Below are 27,806 nucleotides of genomic sequence, written 5' to 3' on the forward strand. Positions count from 1 at the left end.
CCACAAAGGCCACGGCCCTTGCAGAGCAAGGGGCAACACTACTTAAGTCTCAGAGCAAGTGACGTAACTGATTGAAATGCTACTAGCGCGTACCCGCTAACTAGCTAGCCATTTCACATCCGTTACACACACATACACAATCCATGTCTCAATTGTCTCAAGACTTAAACGTCCTTCTTTAACATGTCTCCTCCCCTTCAGATACACTGATTGAAGTGGATTTAACAAGTGACATCAATAAGGGATCATAGCTTTCACCTGATCAGTCTATATCACGGAAAGAGCAGGTGTTCCTAATGTTTTGTCCACTCAGTGTATAAATATGTACTAAATCATATGTTACGAGGAACACTTTCTTTGCATTCCTTTTAATTTAAATATCCTGCCTACAAGACACCAACCCAAACAGTGTCAAAGTAAGTCTGTCAAAGATTCCAGAAAAGACTGTATGACCTTTAACCAAGTTCCTCCATAACAACAAACCTCTTCCTTGTTATTATGGGGTCAACAAAGTCAGAGGAAGTCAGCCGGGCGGATTGGAGAGAAGAACATGAAACTGGAGTAAAGAAATCCCTGTCATGCGCCTGGTGTGCTGGTCAGCAGCCCCCTTTTGTCTGCTGGCACTGTCGGGGTTAACTCCTCTAGTGCTGGGAGGCAGCCTGGCACTGTCGGGGTTAACTCCTCTAGTGCTGGGAGGCAGCCTGGCACTGTCGGGGTTAACTCCTCTAGTGCTGGGAGGCAGCCTGGCACTGTCGGGGTTAACTCCTCTAGTGCTGGGAGGCAGCCTGGCACTGTCGGGGTTAACTCCTCTAGTGCTGGGAGGCAGCCTGGCACTGTCGGGGTTAACTCCTCTAGTGCTGGGAGGCAGCCTGGCACTGTCGGGGTTAACTCCTCTAGTGCTGGGAGGCAGCCTGGCACTGTCGGGGTTAACTCCTCTAGTGCTGGGAGGCAGCCTGGCACTGTCGGGGTTAACTCCTCTAGTGCTGGGAGGCAGCCTGGCACTGTCGGGGTTAACTCCTCTAGTGCTGGGAGGCAGCCTGGCACTGTCGGGGTTAACTCCTCTAGTGCTGGGAGGCAGCCTGGCACTGTCGGGGTTAACTCCTCTAGTGCTGGGAGGCAGCCTGGGGTCAGGGCTTAGTTAGAGAAGAGGGCGAGCAGGCAGCGGCATTCTCTCTCTCTCTCTCTCTCTCTCTCTCTCTCTCTCTCTCTCTCAATTCAATTCAATTCAAGGGGCTTTATTGGCATGGGAAACGTGTTAACATTGCCAAAGCAAGTGAGGTAGATAATATACAAAAGTGAAATAAACAATCAAAATGAACAGTAAACATTACACATACAGAAGTTTCAAAACAATAAAGACATTACAAATGTCATATTATATATATACAGTGTACAGGATATATACAGTCTCTCTCTCTCTGTGTGTGTGTGTGTGGTGTGTGTGTGTGTGTGTGTGTAGTGAGAGAGAGAGAGAGAGAGAGACATTTGTACATTGTTACAACACTGTATATATATAATATGACATTTGTAATGCCTTTATTGTTTTGAAACTTCTGTATGTGTAATGTTTACTGTTAATTTGTATTGTTTGTTTCACTTTTGTGTATTGTCTACCTCACTTGCTTTGGCAATGTTAACACATGTTTCCCATGCCAATAAAGCCCCTTGAATTGAATTGAATTGAATTGAGAGAGAGAGAGAGTGAGAGACAGAGAGACAGAGTGAGAGAGAGACAGAGAGAGAGAGAGAGAGAGACAGAGAGAGACAGAGAGAGACAGAGAGAGACAGAGAGAGAGAGAGAGAGAGACAGAGAGAGAGAGACAGAGAGAGAGACAGAGAGAGAGAGAGAGCCCTCCAGTGTAGCTCCCTCTACAGCCCACTCAGCCCACTCTCTGCTCTTTGACTCCAATGGCCTTATAAGGCAATGAGTGCCATGGCAACCAGAGGGCTTGAGCACACAGACACATGCTCCCTACTCACTCACTGGACGAAAGGAGGGAGGGAGAGACGGAGGGAGAGAGAGAGAGAGACGGAGGGAGAGAGAGAGAGAGAAGACCAGCAGAAGAGGCTGTTAGACTGCGCTTCACCTCAGCAGCTAGCTTTGGCTATCGTCTGTGACCGTGTTTTTCCTCCGCTGGTTTGCCTAATTTATTCAAGCCGGGGCCAGAGGAGAGGAGGAAGAAGGAGATTGTGACTGTGCTTACGGGAATGCAGAGAGACTTAGGCCTCAAGTCGTTACTGCTGGATGGACAAGCACTGACAAAACAAGGGAGAGAAAGAGAGAGAAGAAGAGAGAGAAGAGGGGAGACTTGCTAGGAGGAACTTGCATTCTGTTTAAGGGATAGTAGAGAGTCTTTTCCTCCTTTTCTCAGCTGTGTTTTCACCGTGTTTGTTCTGGTGGTTTGAACTATTGAAGCCACAGATATATGGGAGCAAGAGAGGAACACGAAACAGATGCTGCTTCACAAGAGACAGAGCAAGGGGACGTCACTACACTTTGAACTTTCCCAGACTAGCAGGACCACAAGGAGCTGTTTATCATTTCTGTTTTAAATAGCAAAGCCTATAGATTCAGTCTGCCTCTAGATTCAGTCTGCCTATAGATTCAGTCTGCCTATAGATTCAGTCTGCCTATAGATTCAGTCTGCTTATAGATTCAGTCTGCCTATAGATTCAGTCTGCCTATAGATTCTGTCTGCCTATAGATTCAGTCTGTTTATAGATTCTGTCTGCCTATAGATTCTGTCTGCCTATAGATTCAGTCTGCCTATAGATTCAGTCTGCCTATAGATTCAGTCTGCCTATAGATTCTGTCTGCCTATAGATTCAGTCTGCTTATAGATTCAGTCTGCCTATAGATTCAGTCTGCCTATAGATTCAGTCTGCCTATAGATTCAGTCTGCTTATAGATTCAGTCTGCTTATAGATTCAGTCTGCCTATAGATTCAGTTTGCTTATAGATTCAGTCTGCCTATAGATTCTGTCTGCCTATAGATTCAGTCTACATTAAATTCAGTCTGTTTATAGATTCAGTCTGCTTATAGATTCAGTCTGCCTATATTCAGTCTGCCTATAGATTCTGCGTTAGATTTAGTCTGCCTATAGATGCAGTCTGTCTATAGATTCAGTCTGCGTTAGATTCAGTCTGCCTATAGATTCAGTCTGCCTATAATTTTCAGTCTGCGTTAGATTCAGTCTGCCTATAGATTCAGTCTGCATTCAATTCAGTCTGTCTATAGATTCAATCTGCGTTAGATTCAGTCTGAGTTAGATTTAGTCTGCATTAGATTCAGTATGCCTATAGATTCAGTCTGCATTAGACTCAGTCTGCATTCGACTCAGTCTGCATTCGATTCAGTCTGCCTATAGATTCAGTCTGCGTTAGATTCAGTCTGCATTAGATTCAGTCTGCCTATAGAGTCAGTCTGCCTATAGATAGTCTGCCTATAGAATCAGTCTGGTTGTTCTCTGGATTCGTCTATCGTCTTTGAGTATTGGCTGTCTGGGGAGATAGGATAGTTCTGCCAAGCTTGTGAAACCAAAAGGGCTGTTTATACAAGTTTGTGAGGGTGTGAGCATGTGTAACCTGTGAACCAAACATAGACTACTAGCAACAGACCAAAGACAAAGTAACTCAACCTTCTAATGGGGGTTGAATGACAACAGTCCATTTCTAACATTCTCTGAATAGCTGCTTGTATCAGAAGTTCTTGACAGAAATGAGTTCTGTGCTTCTGCCTGTTAGATTGATAGATGGCACTTTCTACACAGCCCAGAACTGGTCTGACTAGTTTGTAAGTAGTAAAGTAATCCTACGGAAGAGGTGTTTTTTTCCCTCTGGGAGGGAGAGAGAGAGAGAGAGAGAGAGAGAGAGAGAGAGAGAGAGAGAGAGAGAGAGAGAGAGAGAGAGAGAGGGGGGGGGCGAGAGAAAGAGAGAGAGAGAGAGGGATATATATATATATATATATATAGAGAGAGAAAGAGATAAAGAGAGAGGGATAGAGGGAGAGACAGAGAGAGAGAAAGAGATAAAGAGAGAGGGATAGAGGGAGAGACAGAGAGAGAGAAAGAGAGACAGAGAAACAGAGAGAGAGAGGGAGAGCCTAAGCCTCTAAGTGTAATGTATTGTTTTCTGTGAAAGGGCAGGCTGCACCCTTTTCCCCCTCCTGAACTCTGAACCACTCGTTGTGTCAGAACTTTTAGGAGGAGTCATTGACTTGGGTCACAGGAAAGACAGAGGAGAGGAGGAGAAGAAAAGGAGAGCGACGGTAGAGAAGTAGAGCAGTGAGAAGGACCTCCGGGTCATTTCACAGAGACAGAAGGGGAAATAGGTCAACTCTATTACTTTTCCTGGAAGTGAACTCAAAAAACTTATTTTTGTATGATTAGAAACTAAAGTGTTGTAGCTGAAGAGTTTCAGAGAAAAGAGTAGAGCACTTGGTGAGTGGACAGGCGTGTGTAAGAGAGAGTGTGTGTGTCGGCCGTTTAGCTCCGATATGGCCATGGTGAGCGGGGGATGGGGCAATCCTAACCGGGAGACCAACGGACTGGGTGGGGAGAAGGCTTACCTGCGTGGGGATGAGGAGGGCTCGCCCCAGGCCGGGAGTGATGTGGAGGTGGGAGACGAAGACAAGGTGTGCGTGGTGGACTGCGTGGTGTGTGGGGACAAGTCCAGTGGTAAACACTACGGCGTATTCACCTGCGAGGGCTGTAAGAGCTTCTTCAAGAGGAGCATCAGAAGGAACCTCAACTACTCCTGCAGGTAGGCAGAGGTGGCACCACTGGATCAAACGTGCTGTGGCAAAACTTGTGCATGTCTTTTCTGGGGCCTGGAGTTTTTCTTGATCTCATGACCTGTTTGTGTAAAACTCTGGGTCCTATTCGTAGGCTATGACAGGGTTCAAAGTTAACCCAACTGGGCCAGTTGGCCAAAAATCTGCTGGCCCGAACAGAATTTCTACTGGTGCGGACATGGTGTATTTTTTAAATGGATTGGGGTCATGCAGGCCCTATAGATTGGCCTGCTTCCTCTCTATATTCAGATATTAATAGGCTACATTTGGCTATTGTGATAAAAAGCTGATTCATATAATTTACCAATGCAAGTCATTATTCTATTCTTTAGAATATCATGGTATTAATCACATTCATGTTTGTTTCTAAAGTATGCCATTTTGAGACGTTTTTTTAAAAAACATTTTAAAATAGGATGCTGCCCCTTTAAGACAATGACGTTCCAAAATAGATACTGACCTGTCTACAGTAGGCTAGTCAAGATCAACGCTACAGTGATTTTTATTTTGCTTTCAACAGTAGCCACCACATTGTTGGTATGTTCACTATTGAATGTTTATTTTTGTAAATCACTTTCCCTAAATCAAATAAGTTCGGCGAGTAGATTGATGGGAACTTCTTTTTGCTAAGGACAGCTCACCTTTGCTGTGTAAACGTAGCTATCAATTTATGTAGCGTACTGCTCAGTGCTCGAGAATTGTGATTCGCAGGAACGAAGTGGTGCTTCAATGAATAGCCAATCATATTGCTCAGCAGTGGATGCTCCTCAGAGAAGGAAGAGGACCATGCTACTCAGTGAATTTCATTTTAAAAAAAATAGTGAAACATTAAAAAAAGTTTTCCTTTTTCTATACATCTATACTAAATATTTTCACGTCACCAAATAACTTATTAAAAGATAATGTTTTTCAATGAAGGTCTACAGTAGTCTCAACAGCATTCTGTAGGGCAGCACCATGGGTAGAAAAAGTACCCAATTGTGATAGTTGAGTAAAAGTATAGTTAGCTTAATAAAGAAAGGGACTCAAGCAAAAGTTGAATACACCCAGTAAAATACTACTTGAGTAAAAGTCTAAAAGTATTTGGTTCTAAGTATACTTCAATATCAAAATTAAATACATTGCCAAAATATACGTAAGTATTAAAAGTAAAAGTATAAATCACTTACAGATGGCACCATTTTATTGTTTTTAAAATGTATGGATAGCCAGGGACACACTCCGACACTCAGACATCATTTACAAATTAAGCGTTTGTGTTTAGTGAGTCCGCCATATCAGAGGCAGTAGGGATGACCACGTGTTCTCTTGATAAGTGTGTGAATTGGACCATTTTCCTGTCCTGCTTAACATTCCAAATGTAATGAGTACTTTTAGGTGTCAGGGAAAATGTAAGGAGTAAAAAGTACATTCTGTTCTTTAGGAATGTAGTGAAGTAGTAGTGAAGTAAAAGTAAAAGTTTTCCAAAAAATAAATAGTAAAGTAGAGTACAGATACCCCAAAAAATGACTTAAGTAGTACTTTGAAGTATTTTACTTAAGTACTTTACACCACTGGGTAGCACAATGGTGTAGCCAGAGAACAGATATTTTCCATCCTCCACTGGGTACATTGACTTCAATACAAAACCTAGGAGGCTCATGGTTCACACCCCCTTCCATATACTTATTGAGTAATTATGACATTTTCCGGAGTACGTCCTCCAACCTATCAGAGCTCTTGCAGCATGAACTGACATGTTGTCCATCCAATCAAATCATCAGAAAATGAATCTAATACTGAAAGCATAAGCTACAGCTAGCTAGCACTGCATTGTATAACATGTGGTGAGTAGTTGACTCAAAGAGAGAGAAAAACATTTAAAAATGAAGGAGAAGCAGCAGAGCGAGAGGTACACTACATTACCAAAAGTATGTGGACACCTGCTCGTGAAACATTTCATTCCAATATCATAGACATTATTATGGAGTTGGTCCCCCCCCCCTTTGCTGCTATAACAGCCTACACTCTTCTGGGAGGCTTTCCACTAGATGTTGGAACATTGCTGCGGGAACTTGCTTCCATTCAGCCACAAGAGCATTAGTGAGGTCGGCCACTGATGTTGGGCGATTAGGCCTGGCTCGCAGTCGGCTTTCCAATTCATCCCAAAGGTGTTCGATGGGGTTGATTTCAGGGCTCTGTGCAGGCCAGTCAAGTTCTTGCACACCGATCTTGACAAACCATTTCTGTATGGATCTTGCTTTGTGCACGGGGGCATTATCATGCTGAAACAGGAAAGGGCAAAGCTGGAAGCATAGAATTGTCTAGAATGTCATTGTATGCTGTAGCGTTAAGATTTCCCTTCACTGGAACTAAGGGGCCTAGGCCGAACCATGAAAACAGCCCCAGACCATTATTCCTCCTCCACCAAACTTTACAGTTGCCACTATGCATTTTGTCAGGTAGCGTTCTCCTAGCATCCGCAAAACCCAGATTCGTCCGTCGGACTGCCAGATGGTAAAGAATGACTCATCACTCCAGAGAACGTATTTCCACTGCTCCAGAGTCCAGTGGCGGCGAGCTTTACACCACTCCAGCTGACGCTTGGCATTGTGCATGGTGATCTTAGGCTTGTGTGCGGCTGCTCGGCCATGGAAACCCATTTCATGAAGCTCCCGACAAACAGTTCATGTATTGACGTAGCTTCCAGAGGCAGTTTGGAACATGTTGTATCTGAGCACAGACTATTTTAATGCGCTACACGTTTCAGCACTCGGAGGTCCCGTTCTGTGAGCTTGTGTGGCACTACACATCCAAGTATATATGACCAAATTATTAAAGGCAAAAATTGTAAGTTTGAATTCCGTAAAGAGAGCCCAGAAGAGGTGAAAAAAGTATTGTTGTCTATCAACAATGACAAGCCACCAGGGTCTGACAACTTGGAGGGAAAATTACTGAGGATAATAGAGGACGATATTGCCTCTCCTATTTGCCATATCTTCAATTTAAGCGTACTAGAAAGTGTGTGCCCTCAGGCCTCTACCTTAGAGTAGTAAAGCCTCCTTTACTGGCTCAAATAGCCAACCAATAAACCTGTTACTAACCCGTAGTAAAGTTTTGGGAAAAATGGTGTTTGACCAGATACAGTGCTATTTTACAGTAAACAAATTGACAACAGACTTTCAGCATGCTTATAGGGAAGGACACTCAACAAGCACATCACTTACACAAATGACTGATGATTGGCTGAGAGAAATTTATGATAAAAAGATTGTTGGAACTGTTTTGTTAGACTTCAGTGCCGCTTTAGACATTATCGACCATAGTCTGCTGCTGGAAAAACCTATGTATTATGGCTTTACACCTCCTGCTATATTGTGGATAAAGAGTTACCTGTCTAACAGAACACAGAGGGTGTTCTTTAATGGACGCTTCTCCAACATAATCCAGGTAGAATCAGGAATTCCACAAGGCAGCTGTGGAAGCTGTCTAGGCCCCTTACTTTCTTCAATGTTTACTAACGACATGCTTTGAGTAAAGCCAGTGTGTCTATGTATGAGGATAACTCAACACTAAACACATCAGCTACCACAGCAACTGAAATGACTGCAACACTTAACAAAGACCTGCAGTTAGTTTCCGAATGGGTGGCAAGGAATAAGTTAGTCCTAAATATTTCTAAAACTAAAAGCATTGTATTTAAAAGACAAATCATTCACTAAACCCTAAACCTGAACTAAATCTTGTAATGAATAATGTGGAAATTGAGCAAGTTGAGGTGACTAAACTGCTTGGAGTAACCCTGGATTGTAAACTGTCATGGTCAAAACATATTGATACAAAACTAGTAAGATGGGGAGAAGTCTGTCCATAATAAAGAGCTTCTCTACCTTCTTAACAGCACTATCAACAAGGCAGGTCCTACAGGCTCTAGTTTCTACCTTCTTAACAGCACTATCAACAAGGCAGGTCCTACAGGCCCTAGTCTCTACCTTATTAACAGCACTATCAACAAGGCAGGTCCTACAGGCTCTCGTTTCTACCTTCTTAACAGCACTATCAACAAGGCAGGTCCTACAGGCTCTAGTTTTGTCTCACCTGGACTACTGTTCAGTCGTGTGGTCAGGTGCTACAAAGAGGGACTTAGGAAAATTGCAATTGGCTCAGAACAGGCAGCACGGCTGGCCCTTGGATGTACACAGAGAGCAAACATTAATAATATGCATGTCAATCTCTCCTGGCTCAAAGTAGAGGAGAAATTGACTTCATCACTACTTATTGACATGTTGGTATTGAGGTATTGACATGTTGAAAGCATTGAGCTCTGTTTAAACGACTAGCACACAGCTCAGACACCCATACATACCCTACAAGACATGTCCCCAGAGGTCTCTTCACATCCCCAAGTCCAGAACAGACTATGGGAGGCGCACAGTACTACATAGAGCCATGACTACATGGATCTCTATTCCACATCTGGTAACTGATGCCAGCAATAGAATGTGTTATTGGAGTAGGGACCTGAGGGAACACACTTAGTGTGTTGAAATATATTATGAATGTATTGTAATGTTTTTAAAGTTGTATAACTATTTAAATTTTTCCGGACCCCAGGAAGAGCAGCAGCTAATGGGGATCCATAATCAATACAAATACAAATAAGGCCATGCTCATAATCTTTTTTAAATGGAGCCTAGTGCCACAATTTTTCTGCATTTTAATCTTCAATGGTAGACTGCGACATGGCAGGTAAATGTAGAAGTGTGAAAATGCGCTGAAAAGTGCTGCTGCTTTGAAAGTGGTGTGGTCAGATTGAAAAGTACTGGTGCAAATTCTGTCTCGCCACACGTTTTCCGGCGGCTCTGCAGGTCGGTGCAGCCACTCTGTATATTCACAAGAAAACATGTTCATGTGCAAAACAATAACATAATAACAAAAAAAAGGTTTAGAGAAAGTACAAGTTATGTTTTTTTTAATTTAAGTTGTGTGTGTTCAGGTAGTGGAAATGTGTCTTAATAAGCTATAAGAAGTTTGTTAATGGATATTTATATTTTGTGTTTTAAGTTATCATTTCAGTTTTACTTGGTGTTATCACTGTTACACACCTCTGCGGACATGTCTTGTAGGGTATGCATGGGTGTCTGAGCTGTGTGCTAGTCTTAAGTTAATGTCAAAGGTTACTGTGTACTTTAATGGATCTCAAAAATTCATATTCTGCTCATGGTGTTCATTTAAGTGAAAATGCCCTAGAAGCCGGTGTTTGGAGGACATATTGGCACGGGTGCTGCAAACCGTACCAATATATCCTCCAAACACCGGCTATGAGTGTATTATCACCTTTATACAACGGGTTACCAACATATGCAAATAATGACTGATATATTTTAATTAAAAACTTTATTTTTAGGATTTATTCATACTATTTCATCCTTCTACAAGATATAGTCCCGACACAAATCTAGGATTGCTACCCAAGCCGGCTGGTCGTTGGTTAGAGATGCGACTCAGTTGTTCAGTATTTTTGTTCTGTATCTATGGACGCGACCAAGTCGTTCGTTCTAAATGTTCCATTTCCTTACTGGCTGGCAACATTCTTATATCTTGCTTGCTAGCTAGCCATCTACAGCTAATTTACAGTCACATAAAAAAGCAGCTAGAATAACAGCAAAGTAGCTACATTTGCATTTGTTTAAGCTGTTTTCTAGTGACATTTATTTGGATACATCCATAGCAATGAGCTAATGATGCGCTATTTCACCTGGCATAAAAAAATGTGCTCTATTGTCAGGACACTGTTGTTCAGAGGAGCTGGCCAACAACACAGCTAACACAATCCGACTGCAAACTAGCTGCACTTTTTTCCATTGACATTTCTTTGTATATATCCATAAAAATTATGCCAGCTGATTCATGATTTTGACTGGCGGAGAAACGCTGCATGCCTGTCTGTCTCCTTCACGAGTCCCGACACGTTCATTATTACGGGGCAGAATATTGAAACAATGTTGCAAATATCGGAGAGACAGACAGCAAGTTTTACACTGTTGATAACTAAATGTTAGTCTACAATAAATCATGTCTAGATGCTTTATATAGTGGACATCAAGTTTATAAATTGCCTGGCTGGGCTGATGAGACAGTGGATTGCGCAGTCAGATGGAACAGAGTGAAAAAGGCATTTTAACGTCATAGATTTAGCCTGTGGTAACTTGTGGAATAGACACCGGCTGGAATGCGGTTTTAACCAATCAGCATTCAGGATTAGACACACCCTTTGTATAAATCATATGTACATAATAAATATAGAACCTGTAACTTGTTAGATCATATTTCCCTTAGGGGATTCCACTCTGGGTTAGGCTGTGTTGCAGCTTTAACTCAGGTTTATGTTTTACATTTTCAGGTGTATAATATACACATGGCAAAATACATATTTTTTTAATCAGAACCATACAATTGTGCCTTTACCACTCCCACCTAGTTTATAGTCAATAATATATTGACTGCACTACCACATCACACTCCTGAGGAATATGACCCTTTGTTTATTGTTTACTATCTAAGGGCTATATTCAACTAAAAAGCCGCCAAGCTGGTTTCAGTGCTGTCAGGGATAAACACATATTGGTCCTTTGCTGTAAGAATGCATGTTAGATTCATGGTTGATGGTGTTTACACTATGTTGACAGTGTTTACACTATGTTGACAGTGTTTACACTATGTTGACAGTGTTGACACTATGTTGACAGTGTTGACACTATGTTGACAGTATTGACACTATGTTTACAGTGTTTACTCTATGTTTACAGTGTTTACTCTATGTTTACAGTGTTTACACTATGTTGACATTATTTACACTATGTTTACAGTGTTTACACTATGTTTACAGTGTTTGCTCTATGTTTACAGTGTTTACTCTATGTTGACAGTGTTTACTCTATGTTGACAGTGTTTACTCTATGTTTACAGTGTTTACTCTATGTTGACAGTGTTTACACTATGTTTACAGTGTTTATGCTATTTTTACAATATTTACACTATGTTGACAGTGTTTACACAATGTTTACAATGTTTGCTCTATGTTTACAGTGTTTACACTATGTTTACTCTATGTTGACAGTGTTTACTCTATGTTGACAGTGTTTACACTATGTTGACAGTGTTTACACTATGTTTACAGTGTTTGCTCTATGTTTACAGTGTTTGCTCTATGTTTACAGTGTTTACACTATGTTTACAGTGTTTACACTATGTTTACAGTGTTTACACTATGTTTACAGTGTTTGCTCTATGTTTACAGTGTTTACTCTATGTTGACAGTGTTTACACTATGTTTACAGTGTTTACTCTATGTTTACTCTATGTTTACACTATGTTTACAGTGTTTACTCTATGTTGACAGTGTTTGCTCTATGTTTACAGTGTTTACTCTATGTTTACAGTGTTTACACTATGTTTACAGTGTTTACTCTACGTTTACAGTGTTTACTGTAAGGGAAAATACTGCACATTGTCTCAAAAATGCTGCATGAGAAGATGTAGGCTTACTTCTTGTTATCCAGTTCAGATTGAATACCGCCATTTTACAAATTAACCAAATGACAACGTTCCTATGGTTAACTTTCCCTTCTCTCTGTCCATTGACCTGTTACTGTACAGTCTACTACACAGTGGTTAAAATGCTCTTAATCTGTTTCCTACATTTTGAATCATACAGGACATTCCCCCCAGAAGTAAAATATGAAATGACAAACTTTCTCAAGATACTTTCATTTCTGGGTAACCAAGATACTGACTTCAGGCTAGACAGTTATACAGGCCTAGACATCTATACAGGCCTAGACATCTATACAGGCCTAGACATCTATACAGGCCTAGACATCTATACAGGCCTAGACATCTATACAGGCCTAGACATCTATACAGGCCTAGACATCTATACAGGCCTAGACATCTATACAGGCCTAGACATCTATACAGGCCTGGACATCTATACAGGCCTAGACAGCTATACAGGCCTAGACATCTATACAGGCCTAGACAGCTATACAGGCCTAGACATCTATACAGGCCTAGACAGCTATACAGGCCTAGACAGCTATACAGGCCTAGACATCTATACAGGCCTAGACAGCTATACAGGCCTAGACATCTATACAGGCCTAGACAGCTATACAGGCCTGGACATGCACAGCGGTCTTGCCAGGTAAATAGGCCTATAGGCCCTCTTTAGCAACATGTTGGGATATGGCACACAGTTCCATTTACAACCATGAAAACAAATAGTGTACCAAGAATACCATAATACAATGAATCAAATGTTTTATTTATTTTTTATTTTACTCCCTTTTTCTTCCCAATTTCGTGATATCCAATTACGATCTTGTCTCATTGCTGCAACTCCCCAACGGGCTCTGGAGAGGCACGTCATGCGTCCCCCAAAAGAACGCATGAGGTTAACACCTGCCAGCTTAACCCGGAAGCCAGCCGCACCATTGTGTCGGAGGAAACGCTGTACAACACAAGTCAGCGTGCATGCGCCTGGCCCGCCACAAGGAGTCGCTAGAGCGCAATGGGACAAGGACATCCCAGCCGGCCAAACCCTCCCCTAACCTGGACGACACTGGGCCAATTGTGCTCCGCCTCATGGGTCTCACCGTCGCGACACAGCCTGGGATCAAACCCGGGTCTGTAGTGACGCCCCTAGCACCTCCGATGCAGTTCCTTAGACAGCAGCACCACTCGGGATGCCAGAATGATGAAATTCTATGATGAAACATAACGATGGGTAGCTACTGCCCAGGAGCGTCATTTTGGTTCTTGCATTGGAATTATATTGAATTCTGCTTATATCACGCTATTAACACAATAAACATAAAAGTTAAAATGCTATTAACCTAGAAGTGACAGGTTCAATGGTGTGAAATCCCCCTGCGCTCTATCAGCACCACGGACAGCATCCTGCACGCTAAAAGTAAGATGTTGATTGAAAACCAATCAGCTAGATTGTTTCTTACCTTTTCAGAAGAGTTGCAGCGTCCTTGATGCTCTCCCCAAAATCTTCTTGTAAGATCGCCCGTCAAAATGCCTGTTGGGGATTAGTTGAGCTTTTCCTCGGGTGTAGCTTCTTCTTCTGTGCTTTTCCTCGGGTGTAGCTTCTTCTTCTGTGCTTTTCCTCGGGTGTAGCTTCTTCTTCTGTGCTTTTCCTCGGGTGTAGCTTCTTCTTCTGTGCTTTTCCTCGGGTGTAGCTTCTTCTTCTGTGCTTTTCCTCGGGTGTAGCTTCTTCTTCTGTGCTTTTCCTAGGGTGTAGCTTCTTCTTCTGTGCTTTTCCTCGGGTGTAGCTTCTTCTTCTGTGCTTTTCCTCGGGTGTAGCTTCTTCTTCTGTGCTTTTCCTAGGGTGTAGCTTCTTCTTCTGTGCTGACTGAACACGTTTGTCACATCCAACGCCTCCCTCAGTGGTTGTTGGTTTGAAATAAGCAACTCAATAATGTCCACAATCGTTGACACATACATGGCATTTAAAAAAAACGCCTATATAAATCATAATCATAATATTACAGGCGGAGTCGTACCTCCTTATTCACAGCCTACCACAGAAGAGAAGCGTTTCCCCCCGCTTTTTGTGGAAACCCAAAGGAATCATACCTACCCGCCCCAGTGGCTTTCCATAACCCCACTACACACACCATGTCCATTGTGCTGACACAGCGCAGTGGAGATACAGATTTTGTGCCAACCTATCACTCAATCATTTGAACTTTTTAGTTATTTTTATAGAGCGACATAAAACTAAAACTGAGGGGGCACAACTTTCAACTGTGCGGGCTAAGCCCCCTTTTGCCTCCCTCGTGGAGTCATTTCATTGAAATGATGTGCAAACAATATTGATTCAACCAGTGTATGCCCAGCTGGATACAGCTATACTGGCCTACACAGCTATACAGGGATAGAGAGAGAGACAGAGAGAGAGAGGGAGAGAGAGAGAGAGAGAGACAGAGAGAGAGAGAGAGAGAGACAGAGAGACAGAGAGAGAGAGGGATAGAGGGAGAGACAGAGAGAGAGAAAGAGAGACAGAGAAACAGAGAGAGAGAGGGAGAGCCTAAGCCTCTAAGTGTAATGTATTGTTTTCTGTGAAAGGGCAGGCTGCACCCTTTTCCCCCTCCTGAACTCTGAGAGAGAAATTGTAGAGAATCACATTATGATAACACGTTCTATGTTCTAAGTTCGTTATGATAACACGTTCTAAGTTCTATGTTTAATTAATGTTCTGTTGTGCAGGTCGAATCGAGAATGCCAGATAGACCAGCATCATCGCAACCAGTGCCAATACTGCCGGCTGAAGAAATGCTTCCGTGTTGGCATGCGCAAAGAAGGTAACTATCCTATCTTACCTATTGCACAACATCTCTGCCAGTCAGACCATGCCTAAAGCAGAGGCCAATCCAAATGTTCCATATATCGTAACTGACTGCATCAAGATCGTTTTTCAAGAACATGTCCCTGCCGTTATAAACAGAGCTGACATTTCACAACTCTTGTCAGGTGGCCAAAATATTTGCATATTTACACTGTAAACTACATCAAGCTCAATTTTAAAAACCCCTGAAGCTATTTTAAGGTATTAATGGGTGAGGAAAACTGTCTCAGTTTTATATAAATGCAAATGTTTTATACTTAATTCATGTAGCAAAGTATTTGTAAAGCAGTTTAGCTCTATCCTCTAACCAACACACTGTTGACCCCTAGTCTCTAAGTACCACTACGTAGTACGTATCATTCAGGGCTAGGTGCCAGAGGCATTTCCCAGGCAGTGTGAAGGTTGAATAACCCAGCCTGTATTCTGTTTTGAGCTGACACCAGCCCAGAGCTATATTCAGCAGGGATATTCATGCAGGGGTCTGAGTGATCCAACGACAGCACTGACGCAGCCAGGCCACAGTGTTTCCACATTACCTGGAAACGCTTGGATCACCTTCACCGTTTGGTGGGTCCAACTTGAGGTGTCATTAAAAAAAAGACCCCCCCCCCCTCCCTAACGTAAAAAATATTTTGACATGACCCTCCCCTTGTACTAAAAAATAAATTGGACACCCTCCCTCACAATAGTGTTTACGGCCACAAATACACTACATGACCAAAAGTATGTGGACACCTGATCGTCGAACATCTTATTCCAAAATCATGGGCATTAACACGGAGTTGGTCGCCCCTTTGCTGCTAGAACAGCCTCCGCTTTTCTGGGAAGGCTTTCCACTAGATGTTGGAACACTGCTGCTGGGACATGCTTCCATTCAGCCACAAGAGCATTAATGAGGTCGGGCACTGATGTTGGGCGATTAGGCCTGGCTCGCAGTCGGCATTCCAATTCATCCCAAGGGTGTTCGATGGGGTTGAGGTCAGGGCTCTGTGCAGGCCAGTCAAGCTCTTCCACACCAATCTTGACAAACCATTTCTGTATGGACCTCGCTTTGTGCACGGGGGAATTGCCATGCTGAAACAGGAAAGGGCCTTCCCCAAACTGTTGCCACAAAGTTGGAACCACAGAATCATCTGGAATGTCATTGTATGCTGTAGCATTAAGATTTCCCTCCACTGGAACTAAGGGGCCTGAACCATGAAAAACAGGCCCCAGACCATTATTCCTCCTCCACCAAACTTTACAGTTGGCTCTATGTATTTGGGAAGGGAGCGTTCACCTGGCATCCGCCAAATCCAGATTTGTACATCGGACTGCCAGATCGTGAAACGTGATTCATCACTCCTGAAATAGCCAATTCACTCATTTGAAGGGGTGTCCATATACTGTACTTTTGTATATATAGTGTAACTGTAGCTACCCTGTGTTTATAAATGTGGATATCAACTTTGACACTTCAGCATGTGCCATGCAGGCTACGGGCCAGAAGGTTGAGGGTTCACCAACCACCACAGACAAGCTAACTCTCCTTTCATGTTTCTTTATTTAACTAGGCAAGTCAGACGCTCTAACCACTAGGCTACCTGCCGCCCCACTACGATCAGAGCTGCAGACAATAATCAGCTGGGTCAGGGTTTCCCAAACTGGGTCCTGGGGATCCCAAGTGTTGCACATGTTGTTTTTTTGCTCTAAAACTACACAGCTGATTTAAATGATCAAAGCTTGATGATTAGTTGATTATTTGAATCAGCTGTGTAGTGTTATTGCAACAAAAAACAAAATGTGCACTGAGAGGGCCCCAGGACCCAGTTTGGGAAACCCCAGGCTAGGCATTTACAGCTTTGTCAGCATTTTTATGCTATATTTATATAAAATATATGCAACACACTTTCCACCAATACACAACAACCAATAAGCAAAGCATACCGACTTGGGGGAGCTTCAACATCACAGTTTGTGTTTTCAACACCAAAATCTGCACAGTTTGGATGCTGGAATTATATTTTGGACGAATGTGCGCGTTCCTACAGGAGACTTTAGAAGCAGCCTAATCAGATTAAAACATGGTGACTGGTTGTGTTTATGACACACCTAAAAGGTAATACATTTTATAAAAGTGAAATGACAAATATTTATGGTTATATTGGAGGCAGAGAGAGAATGACTTTCCTGGGCACATTATGACAGCGCATCTCAGTATGTATCTCTAGACTTTATAAACTGTCCAGTGAAGACCCCGAACTGATCCCAATTACATTCATGGAATTTAATATTCAAATTACAGGGCTTTTGCGCCGTTATTCAAAATGACATTTTCAATGCAGTTTACAGCCGAGAGGTGGAATGTTGTTCTCACTTGAAAACCATCATGTAGTTATTTATTGCAAGGCTAGTCTAGGTGGGATATGTGAATTGTCTCTAAACAAGATCATTAGGGAAGCATTGTGAGCTGCTTGTCTCATGTCTTCACTGTTCTTTCATGCGTAATGACACACCTGGCTTCTCTGCTTATATAAAACATTGGTGCAGCTTTGAGTGACTTTATGTGTGGTTTGATGCTATTTAGCATATTATAGATCTGGGAAAACAATCCACCTGTCACTATTGTCACTATGAATGGTGGAGGACAGGTTAGACCGATAGACTAGACTATGCGGACCTGTGGTATAGTAAACGTTTTGGAAGCACCAAAACACCTTAATGTAGGGGAGGCTCATGCAAGCAGATGAGAAAATGTGTCTAGGGTGGAAGAGATGTTATAGTAAAACCTGTAATGATTTATTTAGTAAAACCTGTAATGATTTAGTAAAACCTGTAATGATTTAGTAAAAAAAGGGTCAATGTAAACCAGGGAAAAAAACACCACACTCCTCTGTACTCAATAACAAAAAACACACTACCCTCCCCAAATCAAAAGAAAAAACACACTACCCTCCCCAAATCAAAAGAAAAAACGCACTACCCTCCCCAAATCAAAAGACAAAACACACTACCCTCCCCAAATCAAAAGACAAAACACACTACCCTCCCCAATTCAAAAGAAAAAACACACTACCCTCCCCAAATCAAAAGAAAAAACACACTACCCTCCCCAATTCAAAAGAAAAAACACACTACCCTCCCCAAATCAAAAGAAAAAACACACTACCCTCCCCAAATCAAAAGACAAAACACACTACCCTCCCCAAATCAAAAGAAAAAACACACTACCCTCCCCAAATCAAAAGAAAAAACACACTACCCTCCCCAAATCAAAAGAAAAACACACTACCCTCCCCAAATCAAAAGGAAAAACACACTACCCTCCCCAAATCAAAAGAAAAAACACACTACCCTCCCCAAATCAAAAGAAAAAACACACTACCCTCCCCAAATCAAAAGGAAAAACACACTACCCTCCCCAAATCAAAAGAAAAAACACACTACCCTCCCCAAATCAAAAGGAAAAACACACTACCCTCCCCAAATCAAAAGAAAAAACACACTACCCTCCCCAAATCAAAAGACAAAACACACTACCCTCCCCAAATCAAAAGACAAAACACACTACCCTCCCCAAATCAAAAGAAAAAACACACTACCCTCCCCAAATCAAAAGAAAAAACACACTACCCTCCCCAAATCAAAAGAAAAAACACACTACCCTCCCCAAATCAAAAGGAAAAACACACTACCCTCCCCAATTCAAAAGAAAAAACACACTACCCTCCCCAAATCAAAAGAAAAAACACACTACCCTCCCCAAATCAAAAGACAAAACACACTACCCTCCCCAATTCAAAAGAAAAAACACACTACCCTTCCCTATTTTACATCAGCCTCTATAACCTCTACAAAGCCCTTTCTCTCTCCCTCTTTCCCTCTCCTCCCTTTCTCTCTTCCCTCCAGCAGTCCAGCGTGGACGCATCCCTCCATCCCACTCAGGCATCAGTCCCACTTCTTTGGTCGGCGGAGGTGGTGGTACCGGGGCCGGGCCAGTAGGCGGTGAATTCTTCAACGGCCAGCCTGTGTCTGAGCTCATCTCCCAGCTGCTCCGTGCCGAACCGTACCCCAGCAGCCGCTACGGTCCCCAGTACGGCCAGCAGCAGCAGATGCAAGGTGCTGGAGGAGGCTCCGTCATGGGCATTGACAACATCTGTGAGCTGGCGGCACGCCTCCTCTTCAGCACCATCGAGTGGGCCAGGAGCATCCCCTACTTCCCTGAGCTGCCCGTCTCTGAGCAGGTGGCTCTGCTGAGACTGAGCTGGAGCGAGCTGTTCGTCCTGAACGCAGCCCAGTCCGCCCTGCCGCTGCACATGGCCCCACTGCTGGCTGCCGCCGGCTTCCACTCCTCACCCATGTCAGCAGAGAGGGTTGTGTCCTTCATGGACCAGGTGAGGGTGTTCCAGGACCAGGTGGATAAGCTGACCCGGCTTCAGGTGGACTCGGCAGAGTACAGCTGCCTCAAGGCCATCGCCCTCTTGTCTCCAGGTCAGTATATTGGTTGGTCGTCTCTCTAAGGCCACCGCCCTCTTGTCTCCAGGTCAGTGTACTGGTTGGTCGTCACTCTAAGGCCCTAACCAAGACCCCTATACAGACACTGGGAGATTAATTCACCTTTCAGCAGGACAATAAGGCCAAATCTACACTGAGTTGCTTACCAAGAAGACAGTGAAGTGGCCGAGTTACAGTTTTGACTTAAATCTACTTGAAAATCTATGGCAAGACGTGGAAATGGTTGTCTAGCAATGATCAACAACCAATTTGACAGTGCTTGAAGAATATTGAAAAGAATAATGAGCAAATGTTGCCCAATCCAGGTGAGGAAAGCTCTTAGAGACTTACCCAGAAACCCTCACAGCTGTAATCTCTTCCAGAGGTGATTCTAACATGTATTGACTCAGGGGGTTGAACACTTATCTCATCAAGATACTGTATATTAGTGTTTTATTTGTCATGATTTTTTGTGTGTAAATAGTTGACAAGAAATGACAATTAAATCAATTTTAATCCCACTTTGTAACAACAGCATTGTGAATACTTTCTGAAGGCACTGTAACTCTGTGCTCTCAGATTAGAAAGAGAGAATATGGGAGGAAGTGGGATACAGGCCCAGGCTCATAACTTTGGAATGAGTGTTCATTTTACTCCCACTAGTATTTCAATCTAGACAAAAATGAGTTGTGCAGATTCTAAGGTCAGTCTGTACGTCAGCATTTCTCATATGAACAGCCATTTAAAGCATTATATCTCTGTCCATATGAGAAATATGACAAATGTAGACCTACACCTCTGCAATAGCACATCTGCTCTTTCAGTCAGCATGTCTCGTTGATCTCAGGCTGTGAGACACTCTACCGTAGCTCCTGCCTGCCTTCTGTACTGTAGCACTGACCATTTCTGAACTTCCGATCGACTTTAAATCCATGCTTACGTCTGTCTGTCTGTGTGTCCTCTGTTGTCCTCTTCAGATGCGTGTGGTCTGACAGACCCCGTCCACGTAGAGTCTCTGCAGGAGAAGGCCCAGGTGGCTCTGATGGAGTACGAGAGGATGCAGTACCCGGGTCAGCCCCAGCGCTTCGGCCGTCTGCTCCTCCGCCTGCCTGCCCTCAGGGCCGTGCCCGCCAACCTCATCTCCCAGCTGTTCTTTATGCGCCTGGTGGGCAAGACGCCCATCGAGACCCTTATCAGGGATATGCAACTCTCTGGGAGCTCCATTAGCTGGCCCTATGTCCCTGGGCAGTGAGGACAGGAGCCTGGGATCCACAGGACCCTGGAGGAACCTGGAACCTAGAACCTAGAATGGGATGGAGAGGGATTAGCCACTGATGTCATAAATGTCTAAATTCTTGAGGATTTAGTAGAGGAGGACTATTTTGCTACTCACTCACACAGAGTCACACACTGAGCTTCCAGTGAATGGAGCTGGAATCAAACCATTGGTAGTTTAGCTGTCCTGTGTATTCCAAGGAAATTATACATTTGTTTTGGAGTATATTTCCTGATCTGTATCATGACCTCTCTTTTTGACCTGTCTGAAACACAGAACAGGACTCTGGAACACAGAACAGGACTCTGAAACACAGAACAGGGCTCCGGAACACAGAACAGGACTCTGAAACACAGAACAGGGCTCCGGAACACAGAACAGGACTCTGAAACACAGAACAGGACTCTGGAACACAGAACAGGACTCTGAAACACAGAACAGGGCTCTGGAACACAGAACAGGACTCTGGAACACAGAACAGGACTCTGGAACACAGAACAGGGCTCTGGAACACAGAACAGGACTCTGGAACACAGAACAGGACTCTGGAACACAGAACAGGACTCTGGAACACAGAACAGGACTCTGGAACACAGAACAGGACTCTGAAACACAGAACAGGGCTCTGGAACACAGAACAGGACTCTGGAATACAGACAGGGCTCTGAAACACAGAACAGAACTCTGGAACACAGAACAGGACTCTGGAACACAGGACAGGACTCTGAAACACAGAACAGGGCTCTGGAACACAGAACAGGACTCTGGAACACAGAACGGGGCTCTGGAACACAGAACAGGATTCTGGAATACAGACAGGGCTCTGAAACACAGAACAGGGCTCTGGAACACAGAACAGGGCTCCGGAACACAGAACAGGGCTCCGGAACACAGAACAGGGCTCCGGAACACAGAACAGGGCTCCGGAACACAGAACAGGGCTCCGGAATACAGAACAGGGCTCCGGAATACAGAACAGGGCTCCGGAACACAGAACAGGGCTCCGGAACACAGAACAGGGCTCCGGAACACAGAACAGGGCTCCGGAACACAGAACAGGGCTCCGGAACACAGAGCAGGGCTCTGGAATACAGAACAGGGCTCTGAAACACAGACTGTAACTAAAGGCCCACTGCCACTACTACCTCCATCTCCATGGCGCCCAACGTGACTCTGACCCCAGGTTCTGTGTGGCTCTCTGGCTGCTGTGTTAGGCCCCTGGGTCTCATATGGGACCCTATTCCCCTTAGCTACAGTGCATAGGGCTCTGGTACTCAAACGTAGTGCACTATAAAGGGAATAGGGTGCCATTTGAGATTCAGCCACAGGGATTGTGAGGCCACAGCCATGCCACATACTGCCATTGTATTGTGTTTTGTCCTGAGCCCTCTATTCATGTAAATCGTTGAGTTTGATTTACATTCATGTTGAGCTTATAGTGGAAAATGTAATGTGTACATTATGCATTTGTGGTCATGTAAATCTCTGAATGTTATGCAAATACCAGGCTCTCTCCATAGTATAAGCAATAGCATACATGCTACAGTACATGCTATGGTGCCGAACACTTGCACAAGCTAGCAGAGGTGAATGTATATGATAGATAACCCCTCACACGCATCCTGAGTCCCAACGAGTCACCCCTGTCTTATACATTGATACCTCAAGTTTTATACCAATGACAGAGATTGTATAGTGGATTACCTGATAATATAACCCTTGCATTCTTAAACGGAACTAAGAACCCTCCATGATGTGATCGATGACAAACACAAAGGGATCAAAGCATCGTACACACCAGCATTATGTCATTAGCCTGAAAGTAAACTAACTGTTGGGTTGACCTTTGTCATAAGGCCTATTGGAAGGCTAGGTGGAGCCAGGACTGTACTGCTTAGACCTGAAGGGTAGGGGGCTAGGGGAAGTGGTTGCAGACCTGAAGGGTAGGGGCCTAGGGGAAGTGGTTGCAGACCTGAAGAGTAGGGGCCTAGGGGAAGTGGTTGCAGACCTGAAGGGTAGGGGCCTAGGGGAAGTGGTTGCAGACCTGAAGAGTAGGGGCCTAGGGGAAGTGGTTGCAGACCTGAAGGGTAGGGGCCTAGGGGAAGTGGTTGCAGACCTGAAGGGTAGGGGCCTAGGGGAAGTGATTGCAGACCTGAAGGGTAGGGGCCTAGGGGAAGTGGTTGCAGACCTGAAGGGTAGGGGCCTAGGGGAAGTGGTTGCAGACCTGAAGGGTAGGGGCCTAGGGGAAGTGGTTGCAGACCTGAAGGGTAGGGGCCTAGGGGAAGTGGTTGCAGACCTGAAGAGTAGGGGCCTAGGGGAAGTGGTTGCAGACCTGAAGGGTAGGGGCCTAGGGGAAGTGGTTGCAGACCTGAAGAGTAGGGGCCTAGGGGAAGTGGTTGCAGACCTGAAGGGTAGGGAGCTAGGGTAAGTGGTTGCTTTCAGATCAGATATTTCATGTGATCGTCATACGATTTAACTAAAGGTACTGACCCCTTTAAGGACTAAAGGTTATGCTGTGTATTAACAGTAAAACTATGGTACAGTGCACAAGGCTATGTTCATACTCTTAGTGATATTGGCCTGGACTGCAATTTGATGTGACCGTGCTTTTATTTTTTTGCCAAATGACTTACTCAGAGTGGACATATGAATACTGAAATCAAAGAATCTGTTTTACTCTGATGGGATTTTGACTAACGACTTCATTGTGTAGTTCTACATAAGAATCATGTTTTTATTGCTTATGTCAAACCAAAATGTAAAGAAAATTGCTACTGCTGACCATGGATATTTTTGCATAACTAGAAATAAAGTCTAAGTAGTCTTACTGTGGTTGATTTGAGAATGCTTTCAGTTAGCGACTGATAGACAGACTATCAACAAAGCAGGACAACAGGCATCATTAAAATGGCATTACCAGTATAGACATGGCTGTGTTAATAGTGGCATAAACTGCTTTAATACAAGGGGTTGGAACAGGTTCAGGGAACAGAATCAGAACACGGAACGAAAGTGTTTTCTTGAACAGAACCGTTATTTTAAAAGCATGGGAACCGGTTAACCTTTTACTGCAGTGGGCTAAATGAGGGTCACGCAGAGTGTTTCTGGGTAGTCTTAAACAAATGTACTTGGAAACAAAAGTATACACCTCACACACATGGTTATGGGCTTAAGAACAAAGAAGACACCTGTACCATGTCAGATATAGAGATGAAGTGTATTACATTTTGAGTTTGCGTCCCAATATTACACTTTACATACATCACAGAAAACTGAAATTTAACGAAACCGTTTGACATAGAAACACCGGATTTTATGCCGTTTAATTTGTTTTATAGTTTATTAATTATGTAGTTATTACATTTCACCCATGAGGTCACCAGGAAAAGGCTATTAACGTTATTTTATGTTCTGGTAATTTTTTTCCAGACCCACAAAAAGGCCTGTGCAAAGCCCTCACTATGCCTGCCAGCTGGACATCCTTGCCAGTGTGTGTGCATGTAATGTAGGCTACCTGCCCCTCCGAAGTATTTCTGTAGCCCCTCCCCTCCGAAGCATAGTCTACAGTAGCCCCTCCCCTCCAAAGTATTTCTGTAGCCCCTCCCATCCGAAGCATAGTCTACTGTAGCCCCTCCCCTCCAAAGTATTTCTGTAGCCCCTCCGATCCGAAGCATAGTCTACTGTAGCCCCTCCCCTCCGAAGCATAGCTGTAGCCCCTCCCCTCCAAAGCATAGTCTACTGTAGCCCCTCCCCTCCAAAGTATTTCTGTAGCCCCTCCCATCCGAAACATAGTCTACTGTAGCCCCTCCCCTCCGAAGCATAGTCTACTGTAGCCCCTCCCCTCCGATGCATTGCTGTAGCCTACTGAGGTTACAAATGTGATTGAGAAATTAGGAAGAGAGATTTTTTTTTCGAGAAGAATAATTTGACTTTTTCAATGCTAGTTAAGGATACTATAGTTATTACGCTTCACATAGGATTTATTAACTACAAAAAGGTAAGACTTGTTTTATTTTAATTCTGGTGCCGCTATGCACACACACAAGCTTGTTAGATAGCTATCTCTGGTCCAACGTTAAACTCTCTGAAGTCCAAAGACATTCAAAGTTTCTTCATAGAAGCCGCTCCTCCGTAGGTATAATTGTGTGGGCCTAGAGTGCCTTCAGGAACTATTCACAGCCCTTGACTTTTTCCACATTTTGTTGTGTTACAGCCTGAATTTAACATTTCGATTTTGTGTCACTTATCTACACATTATCCCATAATGTCAAAGTGGAATTATGTAAAAAAGTATATATATACATTACCAGTCAAAAGTTTGGACATACCTACTCATTCAAGGGTTTTTCTTATTTTTTAAATATTTTCTACATTGTAGAATACCTCATGAAGCTGGTTGAGAGAATGCCATGAGTGTGCAAAGCTGTCATCAAGTCAAAGGGTGGCTACTTTGAAGAATCTCAAATATAAAATATATTTTGATTTGTTCAACACTTTTTTGGTTACCACATGATTCCATATGTGTTATTTCATAGTTTTGATGTCTTCACTGTTATTCTACAATGTAGAAAATAGTAAAGGTGTGTCCAAACCTTTGACTGGTACTGTGTATATATATATATTCTTTCCCACCTTAATCTTAGATGGAGATCGGTGACATGATTGAGATAAACAGGGGTACATACAACCACTGGGCTCTGTACATTGGACATGGAGATGTCATCCATGTGGTAACTCCAGGTATGATGTTTATCTGGAAATGTATTTATGGCTCATTACAATTCCAGAACTGGGGGAGAATGTAAACATAATTGCAAGGTTAAATCTTAACAGTATATTTCTGGACAGAACTGACTTCTGAACAGCACAGTTAAACTGACTTCTAAACAGCATAGTTAAACTGACTTCTGAACAGCACAGTTAAACTGACTTCTGAACAGCACAGTTAAACTGACTTCTGAACAGCACAGTTAAACTGACTTCTGAACAGCAGTTAAACTGACTTCTGAACAGCAGTTAAACTGACTTCTGAACAGCACAGTTAAACTGACTTCTGAACAGCAAAGTTAAACTGACTTCTGAACAGCACAGTTAAACTGAATTCTGAACAGCACAGTTAAACTGACTTCTGAACAGCACAGTTAAACTGACTTCTGAACAGCACAGTTAAACTGACTTCTGAACAGCACAGTTAAACTGACTTCTGAACAGCACAGTTAAACTGACTTCTAAACAGCACAGTTAAACTGACTTCTGAACAGCACAGTTAAACTGACTTCTGAACAGCACAGTTAAACTGACTTCTGAACAGGACAGTTAAACTGACTTCTGAACAGCACAGTTAAACTGACTTCTGAACAGCACAGTTAAACTGACTTCTGAACAGCACAGTTAAACTGACTTCTGAACAGGACAGTTAAAATGACTTCTGAACAGCACAGTTAAACTGACTTCTGAACAGCACAGTTAAACTGACTTCTGAACAGGACAGTTAAAATGACTTCTGAACAGCACAGTTAAACTGACTTCTGAACAGCACAGTTAAACAGCACAGTTAAATTGACTTCTGAACAGCACCATTAAACTGACTTCTGAACAGGACAGTTAAACTGACTTCTGAACAGCACAGTTAAACTGACTCCTGAACAGCACAGTTAAACTGACTCCTGAACAGCACAGTTAAACTGACTTCTGAACAGCCCAGTTAAACTGACTTCTGAACAGCCCAGTTAAACTGACTTCTGAACAGCCCAGTTAAACTGACTTCTGAACAGCCCAGTTAAACTGACTTCTGAACAGCCCAGTTAAACTGACTTCTGAACAGCACAGTTAAAATGACTTCTGAACAGCCCAGTTAAACTGACTTCTGAACAGCAGTTAAACTGACTTCTGAACAGCCCAGTTAAACTGACTTCTGAACAGCACAGTTAAACTGACTTCTGAACAGCACAGTTAAAATGACTTCTGAACAGCCCAGTTAAACTGACTTCTGAACAGCAGTTAAACTGACTTCTGAACAGCCCAGTTAAACTGACTTCTGAACAGCACAGTTAAACTGACTTCTGAACAGCCCAGTTAAACTGACTTCTGAACAGCACAGTTAAACTGACTTCTGAACAGCACAGTTAAACTGACTTCTGAACAGCCCAGTTAAACTGACTTCTGAACAGCCCAGTTAAACTGACTTCTGAACAGCCCAGTTAAACTGACTTCTGAACAGCACAGTTAAACTGACTTCTGAACAGCACAGTTAAACTGACTTCTGAACAGCAGTTAAACTGACTTCTGAACAACACAGTTAAACTGACTTCTGAACAGCAGTTAAACTGACTTCTGAACAGCACAGTTAAACTGACTCCTGAACAAGAACGTTCGAGTCAGAACTTTTTAAACTTATTTAATCAGCTTCAGCATTTGATGTTCTCTCTCTCTCTCTCTCTCTCTCTCTAATCATCAAAACACACACTCCTTTTTCCCCCTTCTGTTTTGTAGACGGGCCTGCTTCTCCAACAGTAGCTCACCCAGCGGTTCCTGTAAAGGCACGTTACAATAGGGAAGTTAGAGGATTTGGCAGCAAGGCGTGTTCACAAAATCAACAACTACCTTGATGACAAGTACACACCAAGGAACATTGACGTCATTATGAAGGAAGTTGGCCACACAAGTCCCTATAACCTCATTGGAAACAACTACAAGCATTTTGTTACTTCCCTACTTTTTGGCAAGTCAGAGTACTAGACATGTGATTGAGAGAACATTCCATACAGAACACAATGATTTGTCTGCACTTCATATTAGGGTCAATTTTTTCTCTGCTTGTCTTTTTCCCTTTGGGCAAATATTGCCATAAATGTGATTTTAACAAGAA

At 43.2% G+C, this 27,806-nt stretch overlaps 1 protein-coding gene across 2 annotated transcripts; it reads left to right on the plus strand.

The window, feature by feature from the left end:
- The first annotated feature begins 1,856 nt into the window (after positions 1-1,856).
- Positions 1,857-23,765, plus strand: nr2f6b (nuclear receptor subfamily 2, group F, member 6b). Of its 2 annotated transcripts, none has more exons than XM_055943747.1 (4): positions 1,857-4,762; positions 15,051-15,145; positions 19,081-19,659; positions 20,640-23,765. In XM_055943747.1, exons 1-4 carry the CDS (start codon positions 4,497-4,499, stop codon positions 20,912-20,914), a joined length of 1,215 nt encoding a protein of 404 aa, XP_055799722.1. In that variant the 5' UTR covers positions 1,857-4,496; the 3' UTR covers positions 20,915-23,765. The 2 variants fall into 2 exon arrangements, with proteins under 2 accessions (XP_055799722.1, XP_055799721.1); XM_055943746.1 differs by having other exon boundaries at positions 1,863-4,762; positions 19,078-19,659.
- The last annotated feature ends 4,041 nt before the right edge of the window (positions 23,766-27,806 follow it).

Source organism: Salvelinus fontinalis, chromosome 14 (assembly GCF_029448725.1).
Source record: "Salvelinus fontinalis isolate EN_2023a chromosome 14, ASM2944872v1, whole genome shotgun sequence".
NCBI classification, from domain to species: domain Eukaryota; kingdom Metazoa; phylum Chordata; class Actinopteri; order Salmoniformes; family Salmonidae; genus Salvelinus; species Salvelinus fontinalis.

Excerpts from the sequence above, each read along its gene's own strand:
- nr2f6b (XM_055943746.1), top strand. The coding sequence starts at position 4,497 with ATGGCCATGGTGAGCGGGGGATGGGGCAATCCTAACCGGGAGACCAAC. Across the intron at positions 15,146-19,077 it reads TGTTGGCATGCGCAAAGAAG|CAGTCCAGCGTGGACGCATC; the intron begins GTAACTATCCTA and ends TCTTCCCTCCAG. Across the intron at positions 19,660-20,639 it reads CATCGCCCTCTTGTCTCCAG|ATGCGTGTGGTCTGACAGAC; the intron begins GTCAGTATATTG and ends TGTCCTCTTCAG.